The following is a 26,074-nucleotide window of genomic DNA, read 5'->3' on the forward strand; positions in this document are numbered from 1 at the left end:
CTTAATGTTTGTGCTGAGAAGAAAAGATAAAAGGGGATGTCAGTGCTACAGTGTATCAAGAGATTTGATGTGTGGTAGGTAGTGTAAAGCTGTCAGAATAATCTATTCATCTTTATAACAGTCTGTTTTGAGTATTTGCACATTAGCAGTGTAAAGTGTTTTATTGATTGTTAACAAAAAAAATGATAACATTTCCTAGACGAGCATCTAGAGACATAAAACATGAATGTCATATTTAATTATAGTCTGTACTTTTTTTATGGGCCCATTAACATGCAAATCTGTATTGGTCTAATTTCAGTCTGAGCAATGTGGTGGTGCCTCCAGTTTCTTCCGAAACTTGTTTTCTCAAGCCAAATCCATATGGAAATATAGACCACCGCCTCCTATCTGCGGTTTGTCTGAAGTGACTCATGTGATGAGTCAAGAATTAATTTTTATTTATGTCAGCATGTGTTTATGGCGAAATTGTTCCGAATTTCCCCATTAGATGAGTCGGACTCTTTTAAGGTGCGTCTGCAAGCAATTAAATGAGCAGTAAAGATCCTCTGACCACAAGCAATGAAACAAAGTGGAAATATCTGCTCTCCCACTCTCTTGTTTAGTATGCTGTTTTTCTCAAATGGTGCTTCCTGAAGACAAAGATAGAATCATGAATTGTCTGTGTTCTTCCTTTGGGGTGTGCATTTGTGTGGTTGTGAGTGAGAGGTAGATAGTGTAAGTCTGGGTCATGGCTCATACTTGTCTCCACTCTTACAACAAAGTGTAGGCTTAACCCAACACTGGAGAGCCTATCATCTATTTTTTTCTATAATTTCTCTTTTGTGTTCATTCCCAAAAAAATTTTTTTGAAAAAAATTGTGGTAGGAACTGCTTCAAATGCTTTTTTAGAATATCAAGAAAAAAAATAAAATTCTAAAAAAATAAAAAAATATATAACAGAAAAAAAGGAAAATGAAATTTTTTTTTATAATAATTATATATGTATAATTATCTTACAAAAGTGAAAAGTGAGTTTTTCAGCTCACACATTTCAGCAACCAGTTTATTATCTTTTGTCAAGGGACAGTACTATAAAGTAGTCAGTGTGCAGTTTGTATAGCAGCTCATCTAAAAATAACATATTGTCCAAAAAGCTGGCAATAAAAGTGAGTATGTGGATTCATATGCAGGTTAATCTTGAGTTTTACTAGAACGTATTTCCTGCATTTTGAAGGTGATAGGATCTTGTCTGTGTGTCAGGGTGGCAAATCTAATCTAATGCCTGGCTTATAATTCTGAGACATCTTATCTGTGAACATATCAAGCGGGTGTGTGCAGACACTTGCGTAGGTATCTGCCTCAATTTGTTGCCTTCAGCAACAGCTCATAGTTTAGAATTTCCGACGTCGGAACGCTTTCCCCAAAAAAAACCACACACACGTGGAATTCCTACTCAGGAAGTCAGGAAGGGACTCTAAACGCTGAGTTGACTATAGGAGGTGATGTATCAACAAGGCTGTTCAATCAGTCAACAATAAATGTAGTAGCATATTTTCCAAAGCGCAGACAAACCTTCATGATGTATTTACCTTGTTACTACACAAAGACCAAGCAATCTTTCATGGAGCTCACTGTGTAGCTCAGATGCGCATACAAAATGTTATTCCAGGCTCCAACTTCTTACTTTTGCATTATTGTAACATGAATGTAAAGATTGGAATGCAGTGAAGAAGTCACAATTTTCACAACAGACATTGTCTCAAAGCAGCTTTCCAGAATTTAACAGTTAAGGAGAATGATGTGTATTTACCCCTGATGGCGACTGTGGCAAGGAAAAACTCCCTTACATGTTATGGGGAAGAAACCTTGAGAGGAACCAGACTCAAAAGGGGAACCCATCCTCAGTTGGGTGATATCAAGAGTGTGATTATATTCTTTAACCAATACAGAACACTGGAGAATGAGAAACAGCATGAGCACTGGATTGTAAGATTATGAGTAATGTTCTTTCTACAGTCTTATACAGTCATTAGAGATTATGGAACCAGGAGCTACTATTTGCGAGCTAACATTTGCGATCATCATAGATCCAACACCAGCTTCTCCATGCCACTTAAAGAGATCCAATCTCAAAAATCCACATGAAGTGGGATGCAAATGGCGCTGGTACGTCTCTAGATAGTTCGGGATGTTTGCGGGGTCGGCATCTACTTCTTTAAAGGTCCATAATCTTCATGAGAGGAAATAGCGTAGCTGCTGTTCATGATATTAACAAGCACAAGTTGATAACCAAAAGAGACCAAAACACAATTTACAGGTATGAGAAAGCAAAGTAATCTCAGAGACAAAACTAAATGAGAGCCCTTGTGTTTCACACTGGAAATAATAAGCCCAGTCTCATGGCATTTTGTGATGTAGTCACGAAATTAAATCTATCAAATCCATGTTCATGGACACGAATCTCCCTTTTTTTTTCTTCATGTCCCTGAGCAAGACTTTCCATGTAATGTATTTTAATAGGACGTATTTTGGTGCCTCCACCACATTTTTCTTTTTTCCCAAAGACGCTGTATTGTTTTTTTTTCTCATTTGTTATTGATTTTTTTCTTCTTCAAGCACTATTACTTAACAACTTTATCCTTGTTTTCATTGCTTTATATTCTGCATGTAAGCTTCTCGCTATTATAAACCATCGTCAGGGGGTTCCGTTCAGTCAAAAAAACAGTAAATATCTTCTCCCGGTTAATTAAGGTGACTTCATTAATTAGAGAGACACACATTTATTACAGTGTAACCGTAACCCTATATTTTCTGCCTTGTTCTCTGGAAAAAATGGGAAAAAAAGATTACATTTGGCATTTCTGTCAGCATTACCCATGATCCTTAGCCTCTGTTGCTATGGAGATGGAACCAGACGGAGCCAGTCATGCTGAGTGACACGAAAAAAAGAGGGAAATTTGTGTCCATGAACACAAATATATAATGACTATATCACAAAATACAGAAAGCATTTTAGAAAAATGACCACTCTTGTCGTTTAAGGATGTTATGTATTAGAGGATGAACGATTAGGGAATGTATGGGGGAGGATGGAACATTTCCTTTACTGGTATATTAAAAAAAAATAATAAAAAATTCTCATTTCCTGTTGTGGCAGCAGTTGGATGAGCCAAGCTGAAAGAACATAATTTCCAGTGACGTCCAACGAGATTACAGTGCATGCTTATAATCTCATTTACACTGTGTGTGCGTCTGTGTTCGTGTGTGAGGGTCTTTCCAGAAGCATAATTATTAAACTGAACGGGAGTTAGAGATTTGGCAGAGATTTGTCCGCTGTTGTGTCTAATTGGAGGAACTGATGATTCTCTGTAGGCTGGTCACAAAGATCAGTATGTACTAAATGCTGTGATTAATTCTGGTAGCAAATAAGTGATCATCTTGTACCGTAATTGTAGCAGAGAGATGGTAGATACATCAGTGTTTATGATGAGATTAGAAATGTGGACAGCCCACACTTGAGTAATTTAGGTCATTGAAAATGTGTATTACTAAACATCTCAAGCAGATTTTATATATTGAGTGCTGTATCCAAGATTCTTTCTACAGAATAGTATTTTTTTAAAGATCTACTCAGTACCAAACATCATCCAGAAGTGCTAGGTTCAGTTGTTAAAGACATCTTGAGCTGTCTTAATTGTTGGTTGTGTGGTTAAAAAAAAGATGGTTCTACATGCACATTTAAAAAAAAAAACTTGAAGAACTCTATAAGGGTTCTTGGTATAACTATTTCTCCATATTCTCAAAACTTTTCAGAAGTCACAGCATAAGAAATATATCAGTGAAGCAGCAAATAACCGCAGCTATTCGACATGGGATTTTCCTCTGTTGATATCTTGCAAATGGGGAAGGGGGGGGATGTTTTATTTTTGTCCTAGCACTCCGTTCTTGGTTGATGAATGACTCGTGTCCCGGGAGGAATCATACTTCCTGTTTATGTTGGCAAATTGAGATATTAGGGGATAGAAAAATAAGACAAGATTGATTAAAGAGCTTATGTTTAAAGGAGCAAAAAAATGTAGTTGCATGCCCTCCACTGGAGTTCACTTCTATATAAACATCAGATTGTAACCCGCTGCTTAGGAAGCGCTCCATTACAAGTGTGAGAACCAGTCTGCTGGGGAGATGGCTAGGCTTGGGAATCCACTGAGCAGAACTCAATAAAGTGTATGTAAGTATTCAGTGCAGAGCTGTCAGCACATGAGATGCACCAGCTTTGAATTCCTTTTAAGCCCTCTGGGGTACTTACCTCATAGTTCTGCATGGTTTGCAAGGTTTTTACCTCTTGTTATATTTCCACATCTCAGAGTCACAGAAAAGCAAATCTGCCTTATCTTTTATCACTGCCCTCTTACAGTTCATAGGTGAGGAAGGCGACTTGCATTGATCCAATTTCTCATGAGTTATGGCGAGGAAAATCCCCCAGAGATGAGTGTATGTGTTTCTGAGGTGATGTATTTGTATAGGTACAGTCTCTAGGCTCCGTCCTTGATTTAAAATAAAATTGATACACACAGTTACACAGATTTTTATATTGTTTTTTTCATTCATGAGTTATAAAGAGTAAAACAACTAATACAGGTGTATTTGTGCACAATAAAATAATCCAATTCTAACAATTAATTATAGATTTCACCACAGTGGTTTAGTCAGTAATTGTATACTTATAAAGAACATTAATATAGTAGTTTGTTCTGGTGTGTACAGTAGCATCCTCTTCATAATTACTCACCAGTAGCCATGTACAAAGTCTTTGGGATGAATTTGTCGATGAAGCTCCGCTGACCGCAAAAGATTACATTTAGGAACGTTGTGGGATCAAAGGAAAGACCCCCTACACACACACACACTCACACACCCACCCCAACACTACATTCCAGCCTGACTAATCTCATTAATGACACTGTTTACACCAGAGGTAATGTCTATCCTCCCTCTCCTCTCACACTTCCACCACTCCTTCCTTCCTTCTCTTCCTTTTCCCATCACTCAATCTCAATTTCAACCACACCTACTCTTCCCCACTCCTGTCCTTATCCTTGCAATTTTATCTCCCTCCCTCTCATCTATTATTTATAATCCACCCCTTGAATAGAAAAATCATTCTTTTTTTTTTGCAGAGTTACCCACTGCACTGATCCAAACCACATGCTTTTTTTTTTAGGTGGATACAGACCTATTTAGACATTTTAACACGGTTGAAACACAACCTCAGAAAGCAGTGTTCCCAGTGGCTTACCTGCAATAAGTGTATCAAAGCTGACCACTGTTTACCTAGACCACTTCAGGAGCTATCTGAAATGTCGACGGGCCTCTTCCTTTACATTATGCAGAATCTCAAACCCCAAGACGGACCCACACTGTCTTATGTTGAACTTAACATGACACCAGACCAGCTCTAAACACCTGGAACGTTTAATGCTGTCTGTAAAGACTTGGCATTATATGGCACTCTACACACAGAAATTATGGTTTGTGTTGTATTTGGAGACCCGCTTTAACAAATAAGTTTTGTATGAAAGTATGCAGTGTTTCTTTTGGCTTCAAGTAATATTTACATTCACCTCTCGCCAAGCCGGTCTAAAGTTTATCTTTATGGCATACTAGAGCCTAATCTCACACAATGATAAAAGTCCATTTGAACTTTGGGGTCATTCCAAAGTGTCCTGTGAAACCCGGAGAGAAAGGGACACAGAATTCTAGGGAATGAGGCGAAGGGGAGTGAGAAAACAAGCCTTTGCAGGAAATGAGTGCATAAGTGTTGGCCCAGGAGATGGAATCTGGTGTGTTTCTTCTGGCATTATGCTCCCCGGCTGCAGGCCCCCAACCCAGCAAGAGTGAAACTCACCGGGAAAGGACTGCAGGAAAGTCTTTCATGGAGAAAAGGGGAGTTTTGAGGCAGTTAGTGGAAAATCGATGGGATAAGGCATGAAGAAGAAGACATGATTTATGGGGGGGGGGGGGGGGGGGACACACGAGAGGAAAATTTGAGTTGAATATACAAGGGGTAGTGAAAGTGAAGACAGTTTTATGGCTTTACAATTATTGGTGGTTATTGGATGGGACGTTTTGACAAAACGTGTCATCCAAGTTTTGACAAAAAACTGTGCAGCTGAAGATAAGAATAGATTAGGTGTGTGGAAAGTGGGACAAAAATAAGGGAAACAATGTTGAAAGTCATTTATACTGAATGTCACTGATCTGTATGTTATGTGTACTGGTTAATTTAACAGACATGGTCTAACAAGGTGTAGTTGAGCAGTAGTTGTGAATATTCCATATAATTTATCATGTTAATCTTAAATAATATTAAGCACAACAAGTGGTTTAGTACAGACATGACCACTATTTGGAGACTATATGGCTTTGATAAAGGCCTATAATTAAAATTGGGCTTAATTGCCAAATAGTTTAAATGTAAATAGTGGCGAGTGCTGGCCCTATGGTCAAGGCTCTAGGTTATTGATTGCAAGGTCAGGGGTTGAAGCCCCAACACCGCTAGGTTGCCACTGTTGGGCTCTTGAGTAATGCCCTTTATCCTCTCTGCCCCTGGGGTACTATATCATGGCTGACGCTATGCTCTGACCCCATCTTCCTAACAAGCTGTGATGCCTGTAGAAAGAGTTTCACTGTGCTGTCATGTATATGTGACAAGTAAAAGCCTTGTAACTTAAAGTAAAATTGTGAGAAGCAGCTTACAAGTGCATATGTTTGGTGAAAAGCATGTTTTTTTTAATAAATATTTTAAAATAGTAAGAAAAAATGCAAAAATATGTAAAAGACCTTGACCCAGTGTCCAGTCTTTTGACAGACAATGTATATTTGTGGCAAAAGATTGTCTTTTTAAATACAGTTTAAGAGCGGAGAAATTGACTGTTCATGAATTACATTTTACAAAAGTACACCCCTCACATTTCAGCACCAATTTTAGTAGATCTTCTCAAGGGACAATACTATAGAACTGAAAATTGGGTATATTTTAGTATTCATTATGCAGCTTCTATAGCAGTACAGATTTACTGTCCTTATTATTGTAAAAATAACTGGCAACAAAAGTAAATAAACATGTCAAAACTGTGTCCGAAGTATCAATATTTTGTGTGGGCACCATTGTTATCTAGCACTGACTTAATCCTCCTGGACATATAATTCACCAGAGCTACACAGGTTGTTGCTGGGATCCTCTTCCACTCCTACATAATGACATAGGTTCAGGTCTGGAGACATACATGGCCATTTCATCACCTTCAGCTTTCTCAGCAAGGCAGTTGTCATCTTGGTGGTGTGTTTGGGGTCGTTATTATGTTGGAAGGGATGTTGAAGGAGGGCATCATGTTTTGCCTCAGAATGTCACAGTAAATGTTGGAATCCATGTTTCCCTCAATGAACTGCATCTCCCCAGTACCAGCAGCACTCATGCAGCCTCAGACCATGATACTACCACCACCATGCTTGACTATAGGCAAGACACAATTTTCTTGGTTCTCCTCACCAGGGCGCCGCCACACATGCTGGACACCATCAGAGCCAAACACATTTATCATAGACTCATCAGACCACAGGACATGGTTTAAGTAATTCATGCTCTTGACAGGTTGTCTACAGAAAACTGTTTGTGAACCAGACAACAGACTTGTTGCAGTGTGCAGCGTATGATCTAAGCACTTCTGTAATCTCTAAAACAAAGCTGCAGCACTCATGCATGTTGGAAGACTCAACCTCTTTGATTGACCCTTGCGAGGCCTGTTCTGTGTGGAAACCTTCTTGGAAAACCTCTGTATGACCCTGGGCACTGTACTGTAACTCAGTTTCAGTTGTAACTCAAATCCTGAAAGTTCTTTGCCTTGAGGTGCCATGTTGAACATCCAGTGGTCAGTATGAGAGAATTGTACTCAAAGCACAAAGTTTTATCTGCTCTAATACAAGATACACAAATTTGTATGGTCCTGTCAAGCAGACAAAACCATTAACATGAATAGGACGTGGGTTTGCATGATTAAACGTTATACAGCTGTTATCACTTAGGGTGTACTCACTTTTGTTGCCAGCTATTTTGACAATGATGGCTGTATGTTGAGTTATTTTCAGAGGGCAGTAAATCTGTACTGCTATAAAACCTGCACATTGACTACTAAAATATATACAATTTCTACAGTAACTTTTGTGAGATACTGTACATAACCAAATGTTTTTGCTTGTGTAGTTTAACAGTTAAGGCCAAGACATTTGGAAAAATCAATATTATATTGGAAGCCCACCTAGCAACCCGCACACAAATACACACTGATCTGTACATAGAGACTTACTTTGACATCAGCACTTCTACTGGCTCTTCTTTTTGTGTTTTTCAAAATTGATTTCCATCCATTTATTACAAATGCCTAACGGGCTCAATTGCACTTTCCTGGAAATGTACACACAAGAAAAAAATGCTACAAACCAGGATTTTGCGTCATACTTTAGTTGCTCCGGTGTGTCATACAACCAAAATACAACCAGATCTGATAACCTCTCTCACGAATACACAGCATATTTACACACACAAAGTCCCAAATCAAGGCCAGTGAAATGAGGTCTTCTGGCCTCAGCCCTTTTCCTGTGGCCAAACAAACAGGGCAGTAGAAGAGCGGATGTGTTCTGGGGGGGTTGGGGACACTTTAGCAGTGGGCCATTACATAAGCATGGCTGTCAACACACACACACACACACACACACACACACACGCACGCACGCACACACACACACACACACACACACACACACACACACACACAGAACTTGTTCAGAGCACCTGGTGTGTGCTTGAATGTATTCTCCATAAGGAATGTCAGAGGTTACCTAATCTCCAGAACTCAGGGGTAGACACTGGTTTCCATATGTGTAAGTCCCAATCTCTCTCTCTCTCTCTCTCTCTCTCTCTCTCTCTCTCTCTCTATGCTTATCTGTCACTATAAGGAAGTATTTCCTCTGCCCCTTCCCAGCACACCACTCCCTTCCCTTCATCCTCAACACACACAGAGAACAGGGGTGAAGGGGATAGTGACAGGCCTGAGTCTGTATGTGTGCGCACATGTGCAGGTGATGGGGATGTTGCAGTATTTGTTATTTATGATACTTTCTTTCCTTGCAGGCCAGCACACCATGTATCCCGGTCCCATCCTCTGATTTGGTGAGTTGAACTTTTTCTCCTATCGTATTGTAAATTGCCTTGTGCCACATGGTCCCCCCACAACCCTGACCAGGATAACGTGGTTACTGAAGATGAACGAATAAAAATAGCTGTTCGAGGCGTCTAATCTCGCCACTTCACTAACAACTTCTTAGCACTTTTTTCTGAGCGCACAGGACAAAGACTTACTTCAAAGGAGTTGAATTTTTTTATAATCGATGACAGGAGCTAACACAGAATTTCAGTTATTTCTCCGTGAATTTTTTTTTTCTTCCCCGATTTCTTTAGTCTTTTAGCATTCAATAAAAACCAAAGCCAAATTAAAGTCACATTCTTGTCTGTTTGCTGTGTTTATCATCCCTTATCCTTATCCTCCCATCTACAGCAACGGAGAGGAACAGCCTCCTCTCGACACATTCAACATTTGGTAAGAACTCTCCTTCTTTTTTAGTGTATTTGTTCAACTATATAGCGTCAATATTAATACATACAGAAAAAAGTGATAGTCACACTAATAATAATAATAATAATGATAATAATAACCTTTTTTTTTTTTTTTTCAGGGCTCAACCAAATCTCTGACATACACCAAACCAAGAAATACTCTACCCAGGTATTAAGAATGTTTCTTCTTGAGTGTTCACTGTTCAACAGAGCAGTAAGACAGTAAGCATTCTTCAGAAGCAGAGCGGCAAAACACCGTCTTGAGCCAATTACACTTTACGAACATCCTGGAGCATAAATTTGTGGGTTTTATCAGTGGAACGAAACTGCTGAAGCTCATTGAGTTAATCTGTTTTGGCTTTGAGTGTGGAGTAATATGCAGAGAGTCATCGCTCAAGCATGTGACTAAGCAATTAGCTATTGCAGGAACAGCCTGACAGCTTGGATGTTTTGTTTCAAATCCCACTGCATATGACATGTGCACCAGTTTAGCAGATTACCAAAAACTGGAGATGACTGTTTGTAATTTGTGGATTTACTGCATAATATTTTCCTTCTTCCCCCTCACCAATGTCTTTCTCAATCACTCCAGCTTCACAGGCCATATTTATTAATACAAATCTGGTAAATATTTGTAATAATATCAGCATTGAACTCTAAATATGTCAATCCCCATCTCAGAAGTCTAAGCGTGGATCGGGTGATGGACAGGGTGATGGAGCGCCACTACGACTTCGACCTCACCTACATCACTGAGCGCATCATCTCTGTCTTCTTTCCCCCTCTGCTGGATGAGCAGCGTTATCGCCTTAATCTCAAAGAGGTGGCAGCTATGCTCAAGTCCAAACACCAGGACAAGTTTTTGGTCAGTATGTATAGTTTTACAGCTTGGAAATGCGAATGCAATTGAAGCGTTTTCTTCGGAATCCTTACCTCGATTACTCATTTGTTCTGTGCAGTTACTAAACCTGTCTGAGAAAAGGCATGACATCACACGGCTTAACCCCAAGGTAGGCTTATTATGGACGTTTCATTGAAAACATATTGTTTTTGAGAGAACTGAGCATTTGTTCTTGTTTTCTATAGTTATCTTTTCAATCGTATTCTCTCTCTCTCTCTCTCTCTCTCTCTCTCTCTCTCTCTCTCACTCTCACTCACTCACTCACTCTTGCTCTCACTTTCAGGTCCATGATTTTGGCTGGCCAGACCTCCATGCACCCCCACTGGACAAAATCTGTTCCATGTGCAAAGCCATGGAGACATGGCTGAACTCTGACCCCCAGCATGTGGTGGTCCTGCATTGCAAGGTCAGGATTTACAAATGCATGGGAAAGTTCCTTATGGTGCTAGAAGTTACAGACCCTTTTTTTTTTTTTTTGTAAATGCTAATCTAATTATATACTCTTATGTTTCAAATAAAAGGGGTTAGTAAATACGTCATTTCAACATTTCAATAGAATATAATAAACGTAATCTATCATTTAAAAGGATGAAACTTGTATTATATTAAGAAATCCTGCAATTAAATCTAAATATTCCTTCTAACATTTTAGTTCTGTCTTTTAACAGGGCAATAAAGGAAAGACGGGCGTCATCATCGCTGCCTACATGCACTACAGCAAGATATCTGCAGGGTGAGATTCTCCATTCAGCTCTCCACACAAAACTGTTGTGTCTTATGTGTCCCAGAGCAGTCTGAAAAGGAAGGGCTCATTTCATATCAAGTTACTATAAATATAAAGAAATAATCTGGGGACACTGATTGGCACATTAACACACAACATTCATCAGAAGAGCACTGGGTTTGTTTGTGCCATAACTTTCACAGCAGGAGTTTAACTACAAGAGTGAACTAACTCATAAGTATAAATTGGTGTTGACTAAATTCAAAGAGAAATTAGATCAAATCCAGAACAAAACAAGTCTACAGCATCCACATGAGATTATATACTGAAGCAAGGTTTGGAGACAGGCATAAACATAAACATCCTCATTGATTTTTACTTGATACGTATGTCTTTATACAGGGCGGATCAGGCTCTCAGCACACTGGCTATGAGGAAATTCTGTGAGGACAAAGTGTCTTCTTCTCTCCAGCCCTCACAGAACAGGTCTTTTTTTCTTATATGTATTACTTGAATTTTTGTTTAATACAATACTTATTATGTATTCCCTACATTGTTACAATTCCTCCTATCTCAATTCAATTCAATTACAATATATAGGTAAAAGTTTGTGGACACCAGACCTTAAAACCCAAATGCACTTTTTGAACAATAAATATTAATTTCCGTTTGCTGAAAAAGGTCTTATAGGAAAGCTTTCTACTAGATTTTGGAGCGTGTTTATGGGGATTTGTGCTCATTCAATCACAAGAGCTTTAATAAGGTCAGACACTAATGTTAGGTGATGAGGCCTGAAGCGTAGTCGCTGTTACAGTTTATACCAAAGTTGAGATCAGGGCTGTGTAGGCCACTCCACTTTCTCTACAGCAACCCTGACAAACAATATCTTCATGGAACTGGTTAGTACCAGTGAATGGAATTTGTAATACTACAGCATACAAAGTGAGTGCTTTAAGCTTTGTGACAACAGTTTGGGAAGGATCGACATATGGGTGTGACGGTCATCTGTCAACAAGCCTTTTTCCAAGCAGTATTCATTTATTGGCTTGAACAGTGAAAGTATTGCTGATCCATAAATCTCTCTCTTTCTCTCTCCAGGTATATATATTATTTCGGTGGACTTCTGTCAGGGGCCATAAAGATGAACAGCAGCCCGCTTTTCCTCCACCAGGTCCTTATTCCCACCATCCCAAAGTTTCATGCTGATGGAGGTGAGTGGATGACCTCATCTTCAGCTAAATGAGGGTGCCATGTTAACGGGAAGGTTTAAGCACGATGAGAGTTAACACTGGTTTGTTAGTAACAACTCCTCGTGACGACGCACACACAACAAACAGAGCATGTTTGTTTTTAATCTGTCGCAGTGGAGGAGAGGGTCTCAGAAGCATTTAACACATTCTTCCATCAGTTTCACTACTTTGTGCTCAATGTTTATATCTTGCTATCTTATGGGTCTTTTTTGTTCTTCTCTCCACAGGGTATTTGCCCTTCCTGAAGATCTATCAGTCCATGCAGCTGGTCTACACATCAGGCATATAGTGAGTCATGGTCAAATTAAGCATTTTAAACTTCACGGAATCATCAGCCTGTGTAGCTCATGATCTTGTGCCTGTTCTGCAGTGATTTGCAGGGTTCAACAGGCAGGAAGCTGTGTGTGACCATTGAGCCTGCGCTGTTGCTAAAAGGAGACATTATGGTGTGTAAAGCTGTCTATCAAACTCACCATAACATAATCACTGTCACCTTCTCAGTTTAAACCCTAACAAAAGATAGGCCCTATAGACAATTGTGTATAGAGCTAAATGAGTCTGTCTCCCCCTCTCTAGGTGAAGTGCTATCATAGACGACTTCAGGCCACTGAGAGGGACACGGTTTTCCGACTCCAGTTTCACACGTGTACCATCCATGGAGCACAACTTTGGTTTGGGAAAGAAGAACTTGACGAGGCTTGCTCAGGTACATCATCCTTAAACAGTGAAGTCAGGCATCTTAAAGGTTTAAATTCCCTCTGCACTAATTTTCCCAGCCTATTATACTGTTTCACCGTGTGACTGCAATGTTTCATGTTTCATCCTGATTGAGACAATGCCAAAAGCTGCCAGAAATATTCAGTGTGAGTGTTTTGTAAGGTCCTCAGGGGAACTGTTGTAACTGCGATATAATGTGTAGCTAGTTTTAACATCTCCCTATAATCCATTGTATTCCCACTTGAGAGAATTCATAAGATCTCCTCTCCAGATCTCCTCTCAGTGGATAACACCTGCCTACCACAGCTGGCTAATTGAGATGACATTCTCTCCATACATTCTCTCTTTTGGCTTTGTAGCAGGACTGTGGATTAAACTTTAGCTGCTTGGCAGTTTTACTAATGTTGTAATGTAATATACAGATTTTTTTTATCATTTTTAGCTTAATAAAGCACTAATAATGAGAGTTTATAGGACAGACCCTGTTTAAAAGTTTTTGTTTTTTAATAACTCACTGCAGATGACCGATTTCCACCTGATGCCACTGTGGAGTTTGTCTTTTCTTCTGGACCGGAGAAAATTAAAGGTATTTAGTTGAAATAAAAATTTTGCATTTAAAAAGGCAGTAATGCAATAATTTAACCCACAAAATAGTTACAAAATATGTTAAAATCGTCATTTGGTTCTGGTTGTACAAGATCATTTTTTGTATTTCCATGGAAAATACTCTGTAATACAGACATTGTTTTAAAATACTTTGCACAGTTACACTCTTTAAAGGTTTCAGTGTTTAAAGTGATTCTGTGTATGGTTAAGGACGAGAATACCAGCGGAATGACCCAGCAGTCACAGTTGACTATAATACAGCTGATCAAGTGGTGCGCTGGGATTCTTACGACAACTTGAACCTGAGACATGAAGACAGTCAAGACGGTACAAAAAACATACTCTCTGACTTATTTACTTGTAAAAAAAATTAGGGCTGTTAAAATCAAAACGCAAATTCATTTGGCACAAATTGTATTAATGCGTGATTAATGAAGCCCACATTTTGGTGTGACCATTTTTATTTAAAAAATATAAATAAATACATATAAAAGAGACAAAATCAAAAAAACTCCACCAAAAAATTATTTTTTAATCACTAAACATTTGTTTTACTGATGCGCCAAGTCTTAAATCAAGCACCAAAAACCGCCATGGTGAACATGTCCAGCAATTAAAACCGTCTGTGTGGAAACATAGTAAAAATTTTGTTTGATGTCCTGATGATTCATGTAATTTAAATATAATTTGGAAAAAACATAATTACTTTAAAACATTTACAAGGATATTTTGTCTGCATGCTCTATGTTAAGGTTTCACTGATAATAAACAAACATTTGCAAAAAACATCCCTATTTGTCAATGCCCATGTTGATTCAAGTATTAAAAACTTATTATTAACTCAAGTATTCATTTTAAGGTAATTTAGAACAATTAATCAGAAGTTAACTTATGACAATCATGTGTTTAATTGTGATTCAATATTTTACACAGCCCTAGTGAAAATGTCAAACCTTTTATAAGTTAGATCATGTTCTTACTAAGGCTTAAGATGAGTTATATTTTTAAGCTTTAGATATTGCACACACCAGAGGGCCTCTGGACGGCAGTTTGTATGCACAGGTGAAAAAGCGACGTGCAGCTTGTGCTTCCTCCTTTCCATCCACAAATGGCAGTCCAGGGCAAATCACTGATGAGAGACAAGGTCGTCTCCTGTCACTCAGCACCGACTCCAGGCAGTCATCAGTGCCACCAGAACGTCTTGAAGATTCTCCCCGACGGCCTCCACCTACTCAGCAAGAACGGGAGGAACTGAATCGGCTTCTTGGAGGGATTGAGGGTGAGAGGTCTATCAGAGATCGTGAACGGGAGACAGCAATTTTGGATGATGGTGACTCACTCCCTCCAGAATCTACCAGGTCGCTCCGTTTGGCTCGTTCATGTTCCTGCCGCACGGGCTACAAATCACAGCGTTGCTCTGAACTTCATCACTTGGCCAATGGGTACTGCTTGGACCACTCAACTCCCAGCAACAACCACACAGGAGTATCTTCGCCAAACATGCTAGGGCTGTGCCAGCACCTCGGTGGTCACGCGCACCAGTCGCTCCCACCTCCAGACCTGCTGTGGGACCGACAGCAAGGCTCTCAACACTACCTGCATGGTCCTTCTAGGCATGTTTGCCCTTATCCATCCCAGGATCTCTGCCCTCACCCTCACACACTTTCCCCTAGTGGACGACTGCTGTGCAGATCAGATGAATTCCTTCCCTACACCCAGCCTCAACACAACCACCCACACCACCCAAAAGCAACCGGACCCTACCATGACGTGATGCTTGTAGACGGTCTCCTACCACCCCCTAGCTGTCAATGCCGTGATTGCTGCTTGAGACGAGAGGATTTTCATGCTTTACGTCTTGACAGAGGTGAAGGATTGCACTGGGAAAGGGACGAAGTCTCTCGTGAAAGTGGCTTAAGGCGAGGCAGAGGATCCGAGGTTCCAAGACGGACAGAACTGCACTGGGATCGAGAGGCAGGGCTACGACAGGGTCGAGAGGTCTCTCTCCATTGGGACAGGGACAGAGAGACAGAGCTGCAATGGGAGAGAGAACGAGAAGCCGAATATTGGCACAGAAGAACTGCTTTGTCACCATATGTCCCCCCAGGGCACGATCCTGCTTTTACCTTTGACCCACTACCGCAGGGTCACCCAGCTTTTCCTGAACCCTCAAGATCACACAGTCATGCCCCCCTGGATATAAAGTATAGCAGTGGCTCAAGCAGCTACCAGACATCTCACCAGATGTGCCCCTGCTCACCTTACCAGCCCTCACCTTCTGAGAGCCGTGGTTACGCTTCAGGTTACCAATCAGACTCCACGTCTCCACTGCCTTCCAGCTACTCCTCTTGCTACATCCATACAGACCACCAGCAGCAGCACTACCCCTCTAACACACATTCAGGTCAGATACTACAGAGCTCCTTCACCACAAACCTGATAAAAGCATTCCATTTGTTACAAATGGGTGTTTCATCCAGTTTAGTTGATAAGCCAGTTAAAATTATTTTGTAAAAAATACAATATTAGTCTATAATTTGTAAAAAAAAACAACAACTGTTGCTTTTATTTTATGAATTCCATCATAGCATTTGTTTTAAAAAGGCATGCTTAAGGCTGTGTTTTCTGCCTGTTGGTCAGATGGTTCTGGAGTTCCAGGTGAGAATGTAGGATGGCGGGATCATATTACCCATGGTTCTTTGAGACGGCTACATCGTGAAGCACATGGGCCATGCTCAACCCCCTCTGACATGTCTGGACCACCCACTCCAGTCCACACCAGCAGCCCACTGCATACACAAGAGAGGTGACTGAGCTTTTGCTTGATATATATAATAACAATAACTTGGTTTCAAGGGAGGATAATGATTTCTTTGGGCAACTGTAGTTTTTAGTCTGATTTTAATATAAAGTATTACAAACACTCAAATGATATAATATATAGCCACTATAGTTGCATATACTTTAAAATAAAAATGTCCTTTCCTTGAAATTTCCTAACCTGATATTATTTACAGCCCCAGTCTGAGTGTTCAGGATCAGGAAGCACGATCATCAGAGATAAGCACTGACTCCACAGCACACCAGGAGAAAAGGAATCCATCTCTCCAACAAAATCTCACAATCTCTGGGCCAGAGCCTTATCAAGTTGGAATTCCATCGACAGAGCCTTCTAAGTCATGCACATCCATTCCAGAGAAACACTGCATCCTTCCTCAGCAGCCCTCTACACATTCCCCTTCTCCACAGCAACTCCCACTACATTCTTCCTTTTCTCCCCAGCAGATCTCCCCACATTCCTCATCTCCTCAGCAGCTCTCTCCACAATTCTCATCTCCTCAGCAGCTCTCTTCACATTTCTCATCTCCTCAGCATCTCTCTCCACATTTTATTTCTTCTCAGCAGCTCTCTCCACATTTCTCATCTCCTCAGCAGCTCTCCACATTTCTCATCTCCTCAGCAGCTCTCCCACAATCCTCCTCCTCCTAATCAAAACTCCACACACTGCTCACCTTCTCAACAAAGCACCTCACACTGCTCACCTTCTCAACAAAGCACCGCACACTGCCCACCTCCACAACAAAACACCGCACACTGCCCACCTCCACAACAAAACACCGCACACTGTCCACCTCCACAACAAGACACCGCACACTGCCCACCTCCACAACAAAACACCGCACACTGCCCACCTCCACAACAAAACACACACTGCCCACCTCCACAACAAGACACCGCACACTGCCCACCTCCACAACAAAACACCACACTGCCCACCTCCACAACAAAACACCGCACACTGCCCACCTCCACAACAAAACACTGCACACTGCTCACCCCCCCAACAAAGTACCGCACACTGCTCACCTCCACAACAAAGTACCGCACACTGCTCACCTCCCCAACAAAGTACAGCACAATACCAAACTCCTCAACAGAGTACCGCACATTGCTCACCTCCTAATCAGAGCTCCACACAATGCTCTCCTTCTCAGCAGAACACTACACATTCCACCCCTGTAATACACACAGCAAACACTAACCCACAAGACCCGGTGCCATCTACCCATTCTGCCCCAGCATCTCCTTCTAAGGAAAATGAACAGCAGAGCATCAGCCAGCCAATCAAGGATGCCAGTCTGACCCCTTTATCTCCTCAACCAATCCAAAATGAAACAGTTGCATCCTCTGTTTCTCCTCATTCTTTGCAGCACATTAATCAAATCCAGATACCAGAGTCAATTTTAGCTCACAGCAATGGAGTGCCTTCAGGTTCTGATTCAGAGACTCCCAATTTATCTCCTTCTGCTCCTGTTTCACCTCAGCCATTGGGAAGCCTGAATGGCTCTTGCTCACCTGAACCCCCTGTGCCAGGCTTTGCCACTTTGGGTAGGAAGCTGATGTTGGGCACAGGATCCACCCCATCTGGAGAACCAGATATGACCTGCAGTGCCTCTGATGCTTACTCAACTTCCACTTATTCACCTTCTGACAGCACTGCCAGCCAGCCTCCTTTGCCAGAGAAAAGGCGACAGGGAACTCTGCCAGGATCACCCAATGGGAGGTCAGGCACCTTAAAGGCATCCACAAGTCATTCCCCTTCTGGCCAACACCATGTTACCTTCTCACCAATGGTTGCAGCAGTGACAGTACCTGGTGGGCAAAGTGATGGGCTGGCAGAGGGTGAAACAGGCAGCAGAGTCAGCGTGAAGTTCGTGCAGGACAGCTCCCGTTTCTGGTATAAGCCTGGAATCTCCAGAGAACAAGGTTAGTTAATTGACATTGATGATATCGCATAGTTTTTCAGCTGTAATTAATGCATTTACTTTCATTTAATTCAAATTGCTTATCTTTTTACACTATAAACAAAAAATAATTAGTTGTATGATTCTAGGGTTTTTTTTGTTTTTTTTGCTGTTTGCTGATTTTCAACACAAAAGTGAACCGAGCACATTTTCACAGCTGCTTGGGTTTTTTTTGGGTTTTTTTTGTTTGTAAGAATAGTTAAATGTTTAAAATAACTGTTAATGGAGTTTGAAGTCTCACTTATCCTGTACTCTCTCTATCATCTTCAGCCATTGCAGCACTAAAGGAAAAGGAGCCAGGTGCATTCCTCATCAGGGACAGTAACTCCTTCCATGGGGCTTATGGTTTGGCCCTCAAAGTGGCCTCACCACCTGCTAACCTCAGCAATCATTCCAGTAAAGGTACAGCATCATTTGAGTGTACAGTGCAGGCACTTCCTCTACTAAACAATCTCCCTTCCACAGGAAATCCTTCAATCGGAACATAGAGTACTTCAGCAGAGCTGAATAGCAGGCAGGATTAAAAAACATCAAGTGTCAAGGGAACTTATGTATCAAGAGTTTATTTATAGATGGATCTGCAAGAGAACATCAGGGAATCAGTGTTAATTTTGTGTGCATATTCTTTTTCGCATGATAAGGTCTAGTTTTGTCTTTAGCATCCCCCAGTGGACATTTGTTTTGTTCTACTCAATGCACAACTGCATTTAAAAATCAGAATGACGTTACCTTCAAATAATCCTGCACAGATCAAAATGTGACTGTAAATAAAAACTGCTATTAAAAATGATCTGTTATTAAACAGCACATTTTTATATTATACATACAGTATATTGCCAAAAGTATTCGCTTGTCCGCCTTCACATGCAAATGAACTTGAGTAACATCCGATGTTGGCCCACCCTTTGCACCGAGAACAGCTTCAACTCTTCTGGGACGGCAGTTTTTGACCGTTCTTCCAGAAGCGCATTTGTGAGGTCAGACACTGATGTTGGACGAGAAGTCCTGGATCGCAGTCTCCGCTCTAATTTATCCCAAAATTGTTCTGTCGGGTTAAGTTCAGGACCAAACCCACTCATCCATGTGTTTATGCACCGTGCTTTGTGCACTGGTGTGCAGTCATGTCAGAACAGGAACGGGTCGTCCCCAAAATGTTCCCACAAAGTTGGAAGCATGAAACTGTCCAAAATGTCTTGGTATGTTAAAGCTTCAAGAACTATGGGGTCGAGCCCAACTCCTGAAAAACAACCCCATATCATAATCCCCCTCCACCAAACACTTGGCACAATGCAGTCAGACAACTACCGTTCTACTGGAACCCACCAAACCCAGACTTGTCCATCGGATTGCCAGACAGTAAAGCGCGATTCGTCACTCCAGAGACTCCCTGGCGACGTGCTTTACACCACTGCATTCGATGCTTTGCATTGCACTTGATGTAAGGCTTGTTTGCAGCTGCTCGATTATGGAAACCCGTTCCATGAAGCTCTTTACACACTGTTTCTAAGCTAATCAGAAGGCCACATAAAGTTTGGAGGTCTGTAGCTATTGACTCTGCAGAAAGTTGGCAACCTCTGTGCACTGTGTGTCTCAGCATCCGTTGACCCGCTCTGTGATTTTACGTGGCCGAACACTTCGTGGCTGAGTTGCTGTCCTTCCCAATCACTTCCACTTTGTTATAATACAACAGTTGACTGTGGAATATTTAGTAGCGAGGGGACTTATTGCACCAAAGGCATTCAATCACGGTACCACACTGGAATTCACTGAGCTCCTGAGAGCGACCGATTCTTTCACAAATGTTTGTAGAAGTGGTCTGCATACCTACATGCTTTATTTTATACACCTGTAACCATTGAAGTGATTGGAACACCTGGAATAAATGATTTGGATGAGTGAGTGAATACTTTTGGCATTATAGTGTATCTGTGTTTTTGCGCAGTTGGAGATCCGATGGAACAACTGGTGAGGCATTTCCTAATCGAGACCGGACCACGAGGGGTGAAAATCAAAGGCTGTCAAAATGAACCCCACTTTGGTAAGTGACATACTGTAGCATTAGAAAAAGTTCCTCAAACAGCTGAACAAGCCCAACACATCTGTTTACTCAGAATCGTGTTTCTCAGTTTAAACAGAAACACATCTGGAGCTTAATTATGGGGAGTTTGTTCACTGAATTAAAAGCTATTAATGATCAGCTAAACTATTCAAACCTCAATTGGAATGATGTTTCAGTGTGATTTCTTCTAATTAAAACTATTTTTTTCAAAGGCTAGATTTTTATCTCCATGTGCAGTGTATTCACAGTACAACTCTTTCCCCGAGTGATCACAATCAGATTCATACAACAAATCACTTTTATAGCACTTTAGCAAAACACAATTAGAAATTAGTTTGAAGTTGTATTTGAAATGTAGCTACTTTTATGTCATTTCCCTTCAAGGGTGCATGGTAAATGTTATGAAAGCCTTGAAATCAATTCTGCAAGCCTTTATTTATTTATTATACAGGGAGTCTATCAGCGTTGGTGTATCAGCATTCCATTACGCCCATCTCTCTGCCCAGTGCTCTCCGCATCCCTGACAATGGTAATCACTCGCAGAACACATTACTGAGTTTTAATGGAACTGGCAAAGACAGAGGGAGTATCAGGCCAAGCACAGAAAGTCACTAACAGTGTAAAGCATGTAGAATGTGTGTATTTGAGTGCAAATATTTAGCGGTCTTTAATGTGAGGTTTAATGTTTTGACGTGGTAAAAACACAGATCAGGCGTAACATTGACATTATAACATTATGACTGGTGAAGTGATTAACACTGATCATCTCTTCAGCATGGCACCTGTTAGTGTGTGGGGTATATTAGGCAGCAAGTGAACATTTTGCCCTCAAAGTTGATGTTAGAAGCAGGAAAAAAGATTGACAAGGGCCAAATTGTCTAGACAACTGGGTCAGAACATCTCCAAAACTGCAGCTCTTGTGGGTTGTTCGTGGTCTGCAGTAGTCAGTATCAAAAGTGCTCCAAGGAAGGAACAGTGGTGAACTGGCGACAGGGTCATGGGCGGCCAAATGGGCACGTTGGGAGGGAAGGCTGACCCGTGTCAGACGAGCTCCTGTAGCTGAATTTGCTGAAGAAGTTACTGCTGTTAATGTTTGATAGGTCAGGACTGTTCTGGCAGCAAAAGGGGACCAACACAATATTAGAAAGGCGGTCATAATGTTCTGCCTTGTCGGTGTATATAACGGTATTAGACATTTAACATTGACATATTCTCTCTCTCTCTCTCTCTCAGATCCCATAACAGAGAACCTGGAAGTGCAGCCCGTCAGCAACATGAGCACAGCAGCAGACTTACTGAAACAAGGAGCAGGTCAGCATTTTCTCACACATCTTTACTCCTTCTTCTTATTCTTCTAGTTTCAATCTTTTATTCTTCTCATATTCTTCCTTCTTTTCTTTCTGCACCCCCCACACACACAAGCGCACACACACACACACACACACACACATTTTCTCCCCTAATTTGCCAGTTCCCACCCATCAGACTCTACCCATCTCATATTACATTTACTTGCCGAGGGTGAAAGATGACACATGCTTCCTCTGAGACACATTTTGTCTTGCTCTTGTTATTTGTCCTCCATTTGTCACTTTTGTTTCCTTCCTGTTCTTCTGCACTTTCCTCCTCCAATTCACGTTCTCATTGTTTCTTTCCCTTCAGCATGTAACGTGCTGTATTTGAACTCGGTGGAGACCGAGTCTCTGACAGGACCGCAGGCAGTCGCTAAAGCGACAGGCGTGATGATGTCACTAAGCCCTCGGCCCCTGGCCACCGTAGTGCACTTCAAAGTGTCGACTCAAGGCATCACCCTGACAGACAGTCAGCGCCGGTACAAAACCTGTTACACACTATTCATTTGTTCACATGATTAGTTTTTATTATTACTCTCCCACATGTAGACAAATATTATTTAAAGAGTATATTGTCGATTTCCAGGGTGTTCTTCAGGAGGCACTACCCCATTAACAGCGTGACTTTTAGCAGCATAGATCCACAGGACAGGAGGTAAGTGTATGCTAAACGCTACTCACATACTCATACATATCAGTGTTGAGGGAGGCCTGTAGTGAAGTGCGTCTTTTGTGATCCAATGTGCTAATTGGGATTTATGACGTATGTCATAGAGTTGCAACATTATGGACATTTTCAAGACTGGAAACTTTCCATGGGAATTAACAGGAATATATGTGAATTAAAGGCAATTCATGGGAATAACTTGGTCAGTATATTCAGGTAGTCAGCTGACCTCACTCTTTAGGCACATAACGTTGCTGAACCGAGACCTGACCAACTGCAGCAACCCCAGATCATAGCACTGCCCCCACAGGCTTGTACGGTGGGCACTAGGCGAGTTCACCCGCCTCTTTTCATACCCTGATGTGCCCATCACTCTGGAACAGGGTTAATCTGAACTTATCAGACCACATGACCTTCTTCTATTGCTCCAGAGTCCAATCTTTATACTCCCTAGCAAATTGAAGCCTTTTTTTTTTTTTTCCAATTAGCCTCACTGATACGTGCTTTTCTTAAGGCTACACAGCTGTTTACCACAATCCTTCCCCCTGATGTTCCCATGAAATGTTTGCGGAAAGTTTTCAGAAACTTACCGGAAATGTTCCGTCCCACTGCAACCCGTGACATATCCTCTTATCCTTTTTGTTCATGAAAGTGTGTTTGAAAGTGATTTCTAGCTGTCACATGCAAAATGCTGCTTTGAATATCCAGCCTCTCACTCAGATGATCTTGTACACATGATTGAATAAATGATTGGTATAAATCAAAGGTTGTGCATGAACTTGCAGGCTGCTGTGTGTCCAGTGTTGGAGGGTTTGAGAGCATTAATGTATGTAGATAAAACTGCTCTGGTCGTTGCCTATGCTTTGGGTCTGTTCCTTTGTATGTAAACGCTCCTGCATGAAGCAGACGTTAACCAAAACCCCAACCAACACAAATCAGAATGTTACTGATAACCGAGGAAACTATACGTATGATTGTGTGTGTGTGTGTGTGTTAGTGTAACAGAGAGCATGTTTGTGTAGTTGCCTGCAGCTTTGTGTGTGCACGTGTGTTTCTGAGTGTTTGTCTCCGTCTTCCTTTGCTATAGGTGGACTAACTCAGACAGCACAACATCTAAGTAAGTGCTCAGTGTATCTCTCTGTTCATATGAGTGTGTGTGTGTGTGTGTGTGTGTCTGTGTTGCTCATGTGCTTGGCATCTTTTATTTTTCATTTTTTTCCCCTTTAATTCATAAGATTAAAAAAATTAAACAAATTTTTATTGCAAGCGATTTTTCAAACTACAGTATTTACAAATTGCAGTCAGGGCCAGAATTATTGGCACCCTTGGTAAGGATAGGTTACAGCTTCTGGCAGATTTTCATTCGATTACATCCTGGTACATGTATCCTAATAAGCCACACATTTCCACACATCCCTCACCATACACAAGGGGGATTTTAAATTTTTATTATTAATTATTATTAATTAATTATTATTATTATTATTATTATTATTATTATTAATGACCTTCCTTGTAAGCCAAACTCTTGAGTGGTTTGTTGTTTTTTTTTCTCAACTCATCTGATCCTGGCAGTAGTATACATTTCAGCAGTGTCTAGTGATCTGGCGGCTCACATTTTTTATAAGTTGGGATGCAGGAAGTATTTCCTTAAACAAACATTACTCAAACGAAACATTGCCATCTTCTCCAAATCTCCAACTGTGATCCTTAAAGGAATTTTTACCTCTTTAGCCATGTCCAGTGTGCATGAAAAGCCCCCCAAAAAAGAGGACACATGTAAAATCATAATAAAAAAAAAAAACTAAACATAACATTGTTCTCTAACCTTCTGGTGCAAGCACTCGATGCTAAAACACTCACACCCTGGCAATAAATTGATTACTGTCTTTATTAATAAATTAGTGGCGTAATTAATCTATTGAGCTTCCTGACACTCAGTACACAGCCATCTGTCTCTAATCCTCTCTCACACATCTCTGCTTTTACCCTGCAGAGTGTTTGGGTTTGTAGCTAAGAAGACTGGCAGCGCGGTAGAGAACGTGTGTCACCTGTTTGCAGAGCTCGACCCTGAGCAGCCTGCCACTGCTATCGTCAACTTTATCAACAAAGTCATGCTGGGGCCACAGCAGCGCTAGAGGAAGAGCGAGAGAGAAGATCATCATCATCATCATCATCAGTCCATCACTGAGTCGAAGAGGCTCATTGTAATAAAGTGTAAGAGATACCAAAGCACTGCAAACTAGTGTAGATAAAAAGCGACCAGACCAAATCGGTGAAAAACAGTGATGATGTCATAGTAAAGTACTGAGGGTTTAATAATACACTATTAGCGAACACAATGGTTGAGGTAGGAATATATTGAGCACTGTCGATTTATACCGTATGAAAAGTATTTTTAATAAAGACAATAATGCACTCAAATACCAAATATCTCCACAGCCGACTATCAGCAGTCTTATTATTTTTATGTATTTCAGTAATCAGCTTTAAGTAGTTACACAGATTGGCTGCTACGGTGTTCTGTTCTGGGACACGGTAAACGAGAGCGCAGCAGAACGTCTTAGAGAGTCCGAGTTATCTCGGGAAGGTTGGTGTAAGGACGAGACGTGGTGAAGAGACAGGCGTGTGAGGAGCAGGCAGACGGTGGTGGGATCAGGTAGGAAACGAGTTTCACATTAGTGTGAATAGGTTCATCAGGAGGCAAAACGTCGTGGTCATTTTTATTTAGAAGTAAAGAATGAAGTCAGGAAAGAATAGATCACAATAAACTTCAGCTTCCGCTTCAGTACTCAACATGGGCCCACAAACTCACCCTGTCGAGAAAGATGACCAGCGTAAGGTTTATTTTTTCTTCCTTTCTCATATTCTTTCCTAAATATTTTTATTTTTAAATTTATATTAATGTATTTCCATTTCATGTCATAAACATGTTCATGTAAACCAAAAGAGGTTTAAAGTTTTTACTTACTAAAAAAAAAAGCTTTGCTGAGCGCTCGTATTTATAAGCTTTTATTCCCGTCATGTTCAAATTACGTTTGCATGTATTAGAGTTATTGTGGCTTTCTGAAAGATGAGACATGAGCGACAGCTTTAATATATTCTAATGTTTTCTTGTTGATCTGTGTATGTAGTAATATATTCACTTAGATGCAACTTGGAAAGTGATTAAAAAACAAAATACTTAACGGAAGGACACTTTTATATGAAATGGATTTATAAAGTGCTATTTTTTCAATATAAGCATAAATGGATATAATAAATGTAAAGCCGTGGTACCAAGTAGATGCTTCTTTTTTTTCCCTCCTGTAATATGACGTGTATTTTATGTCTAAAGCATA

At 40.8% G+C, this 26,074-nt stretch overlaps 1 protein-coding gene across 1 annotated transcript in view; it reads left to right on the forward strand.

The window, feature by feature from the left end:
- tns2a (tensin 2a) overlaps positions 1 to 26,016 on the forward strand; it is a 41,679-nt gene extending 15,663 nt beyond the window's left edge. Inside the window, 26 exon segments of the mRNA XM_046869722.1 lie at positions 9,170 to 9,208; positions 9,594 to 9,635; positions 9,772 to 9,821; positions 10,334 to 10,517; positions 10,612 to 10,662; positions 10,837 to 10,959; positions 11,222 to 11,286; positions 11,680 to 11,763; positions 12,376 to 12,488; positions 12,755 to 12,815; positions 12,898 to 12,973; positions 13,104 to 13,233; positions 13,765 to 13,830; positions 14,061 to 14,177; positions 14,860 to 16,254; positions 16,491 to 16,656; positions 16,868 to 17,231; positions 17,234 to 18,617; positions 18,926 to 19,057; positions 20,598 to 20,693; positions 21,166 to 21,243; positions 21,948 to 22,025; positions 22,377 to 22,545; positions 22,653 to 22,721; positions 23,821 to 23,850; positions 24,730 to 26,016. Of these exon segments, the coding sequence (XP_046725678.1) occupies positions 9,170 to 9,208; positions 9,594 to 9,635; positions 9,772 to 9,821; positions 10,334 to 10,517; positions 10,612 to 10,662; positions 10,837 to 10,959; positions 11,222 to 11,286; positions 11,680 to 11,763; positions 12,376 to 12,488; positions 12,755 to 12,815; positions 12,898 to 12,973; positions 13,104 to 13,233; positions 13,765 to 13,830; positions 14,061 to 14,177; positions 14,860 to 16,254; positions 16,491 to 16,656; positions 16,868 to 17,231; positions 17,234 to 18,617; positions 18,926 to 19,057; positions 20,598 to 20,693; positions 21,166 to 21,243; positions 21,948 to 22,025; positions 22,377 to 22,545; positions 22,653 to 22,721; positions 23,821 to 23,850; positions 24,730 to 24,871 (5,304 nt within the window). The 3' untranslated portion in view covers positions 24,872 to 26,016.
- Positions 26,017 to 26,074: the final 58 nt, after the last annotated feature.

Source organism: Silurus meridionalis, chromosome 16 (assembly GCF_014805685.1).
Source record: "Silurus meridionalis isolate SWU-2019-XX chromosome 16, ASM1480568v1, whole genome shotgun sequence".
NCBI classification, from domain to species: Eukaryota; Metazoa; Chordata; class Actinopteri; order Siluriformes; family Siluridae; genus Silurus; species Silurus meridionalis.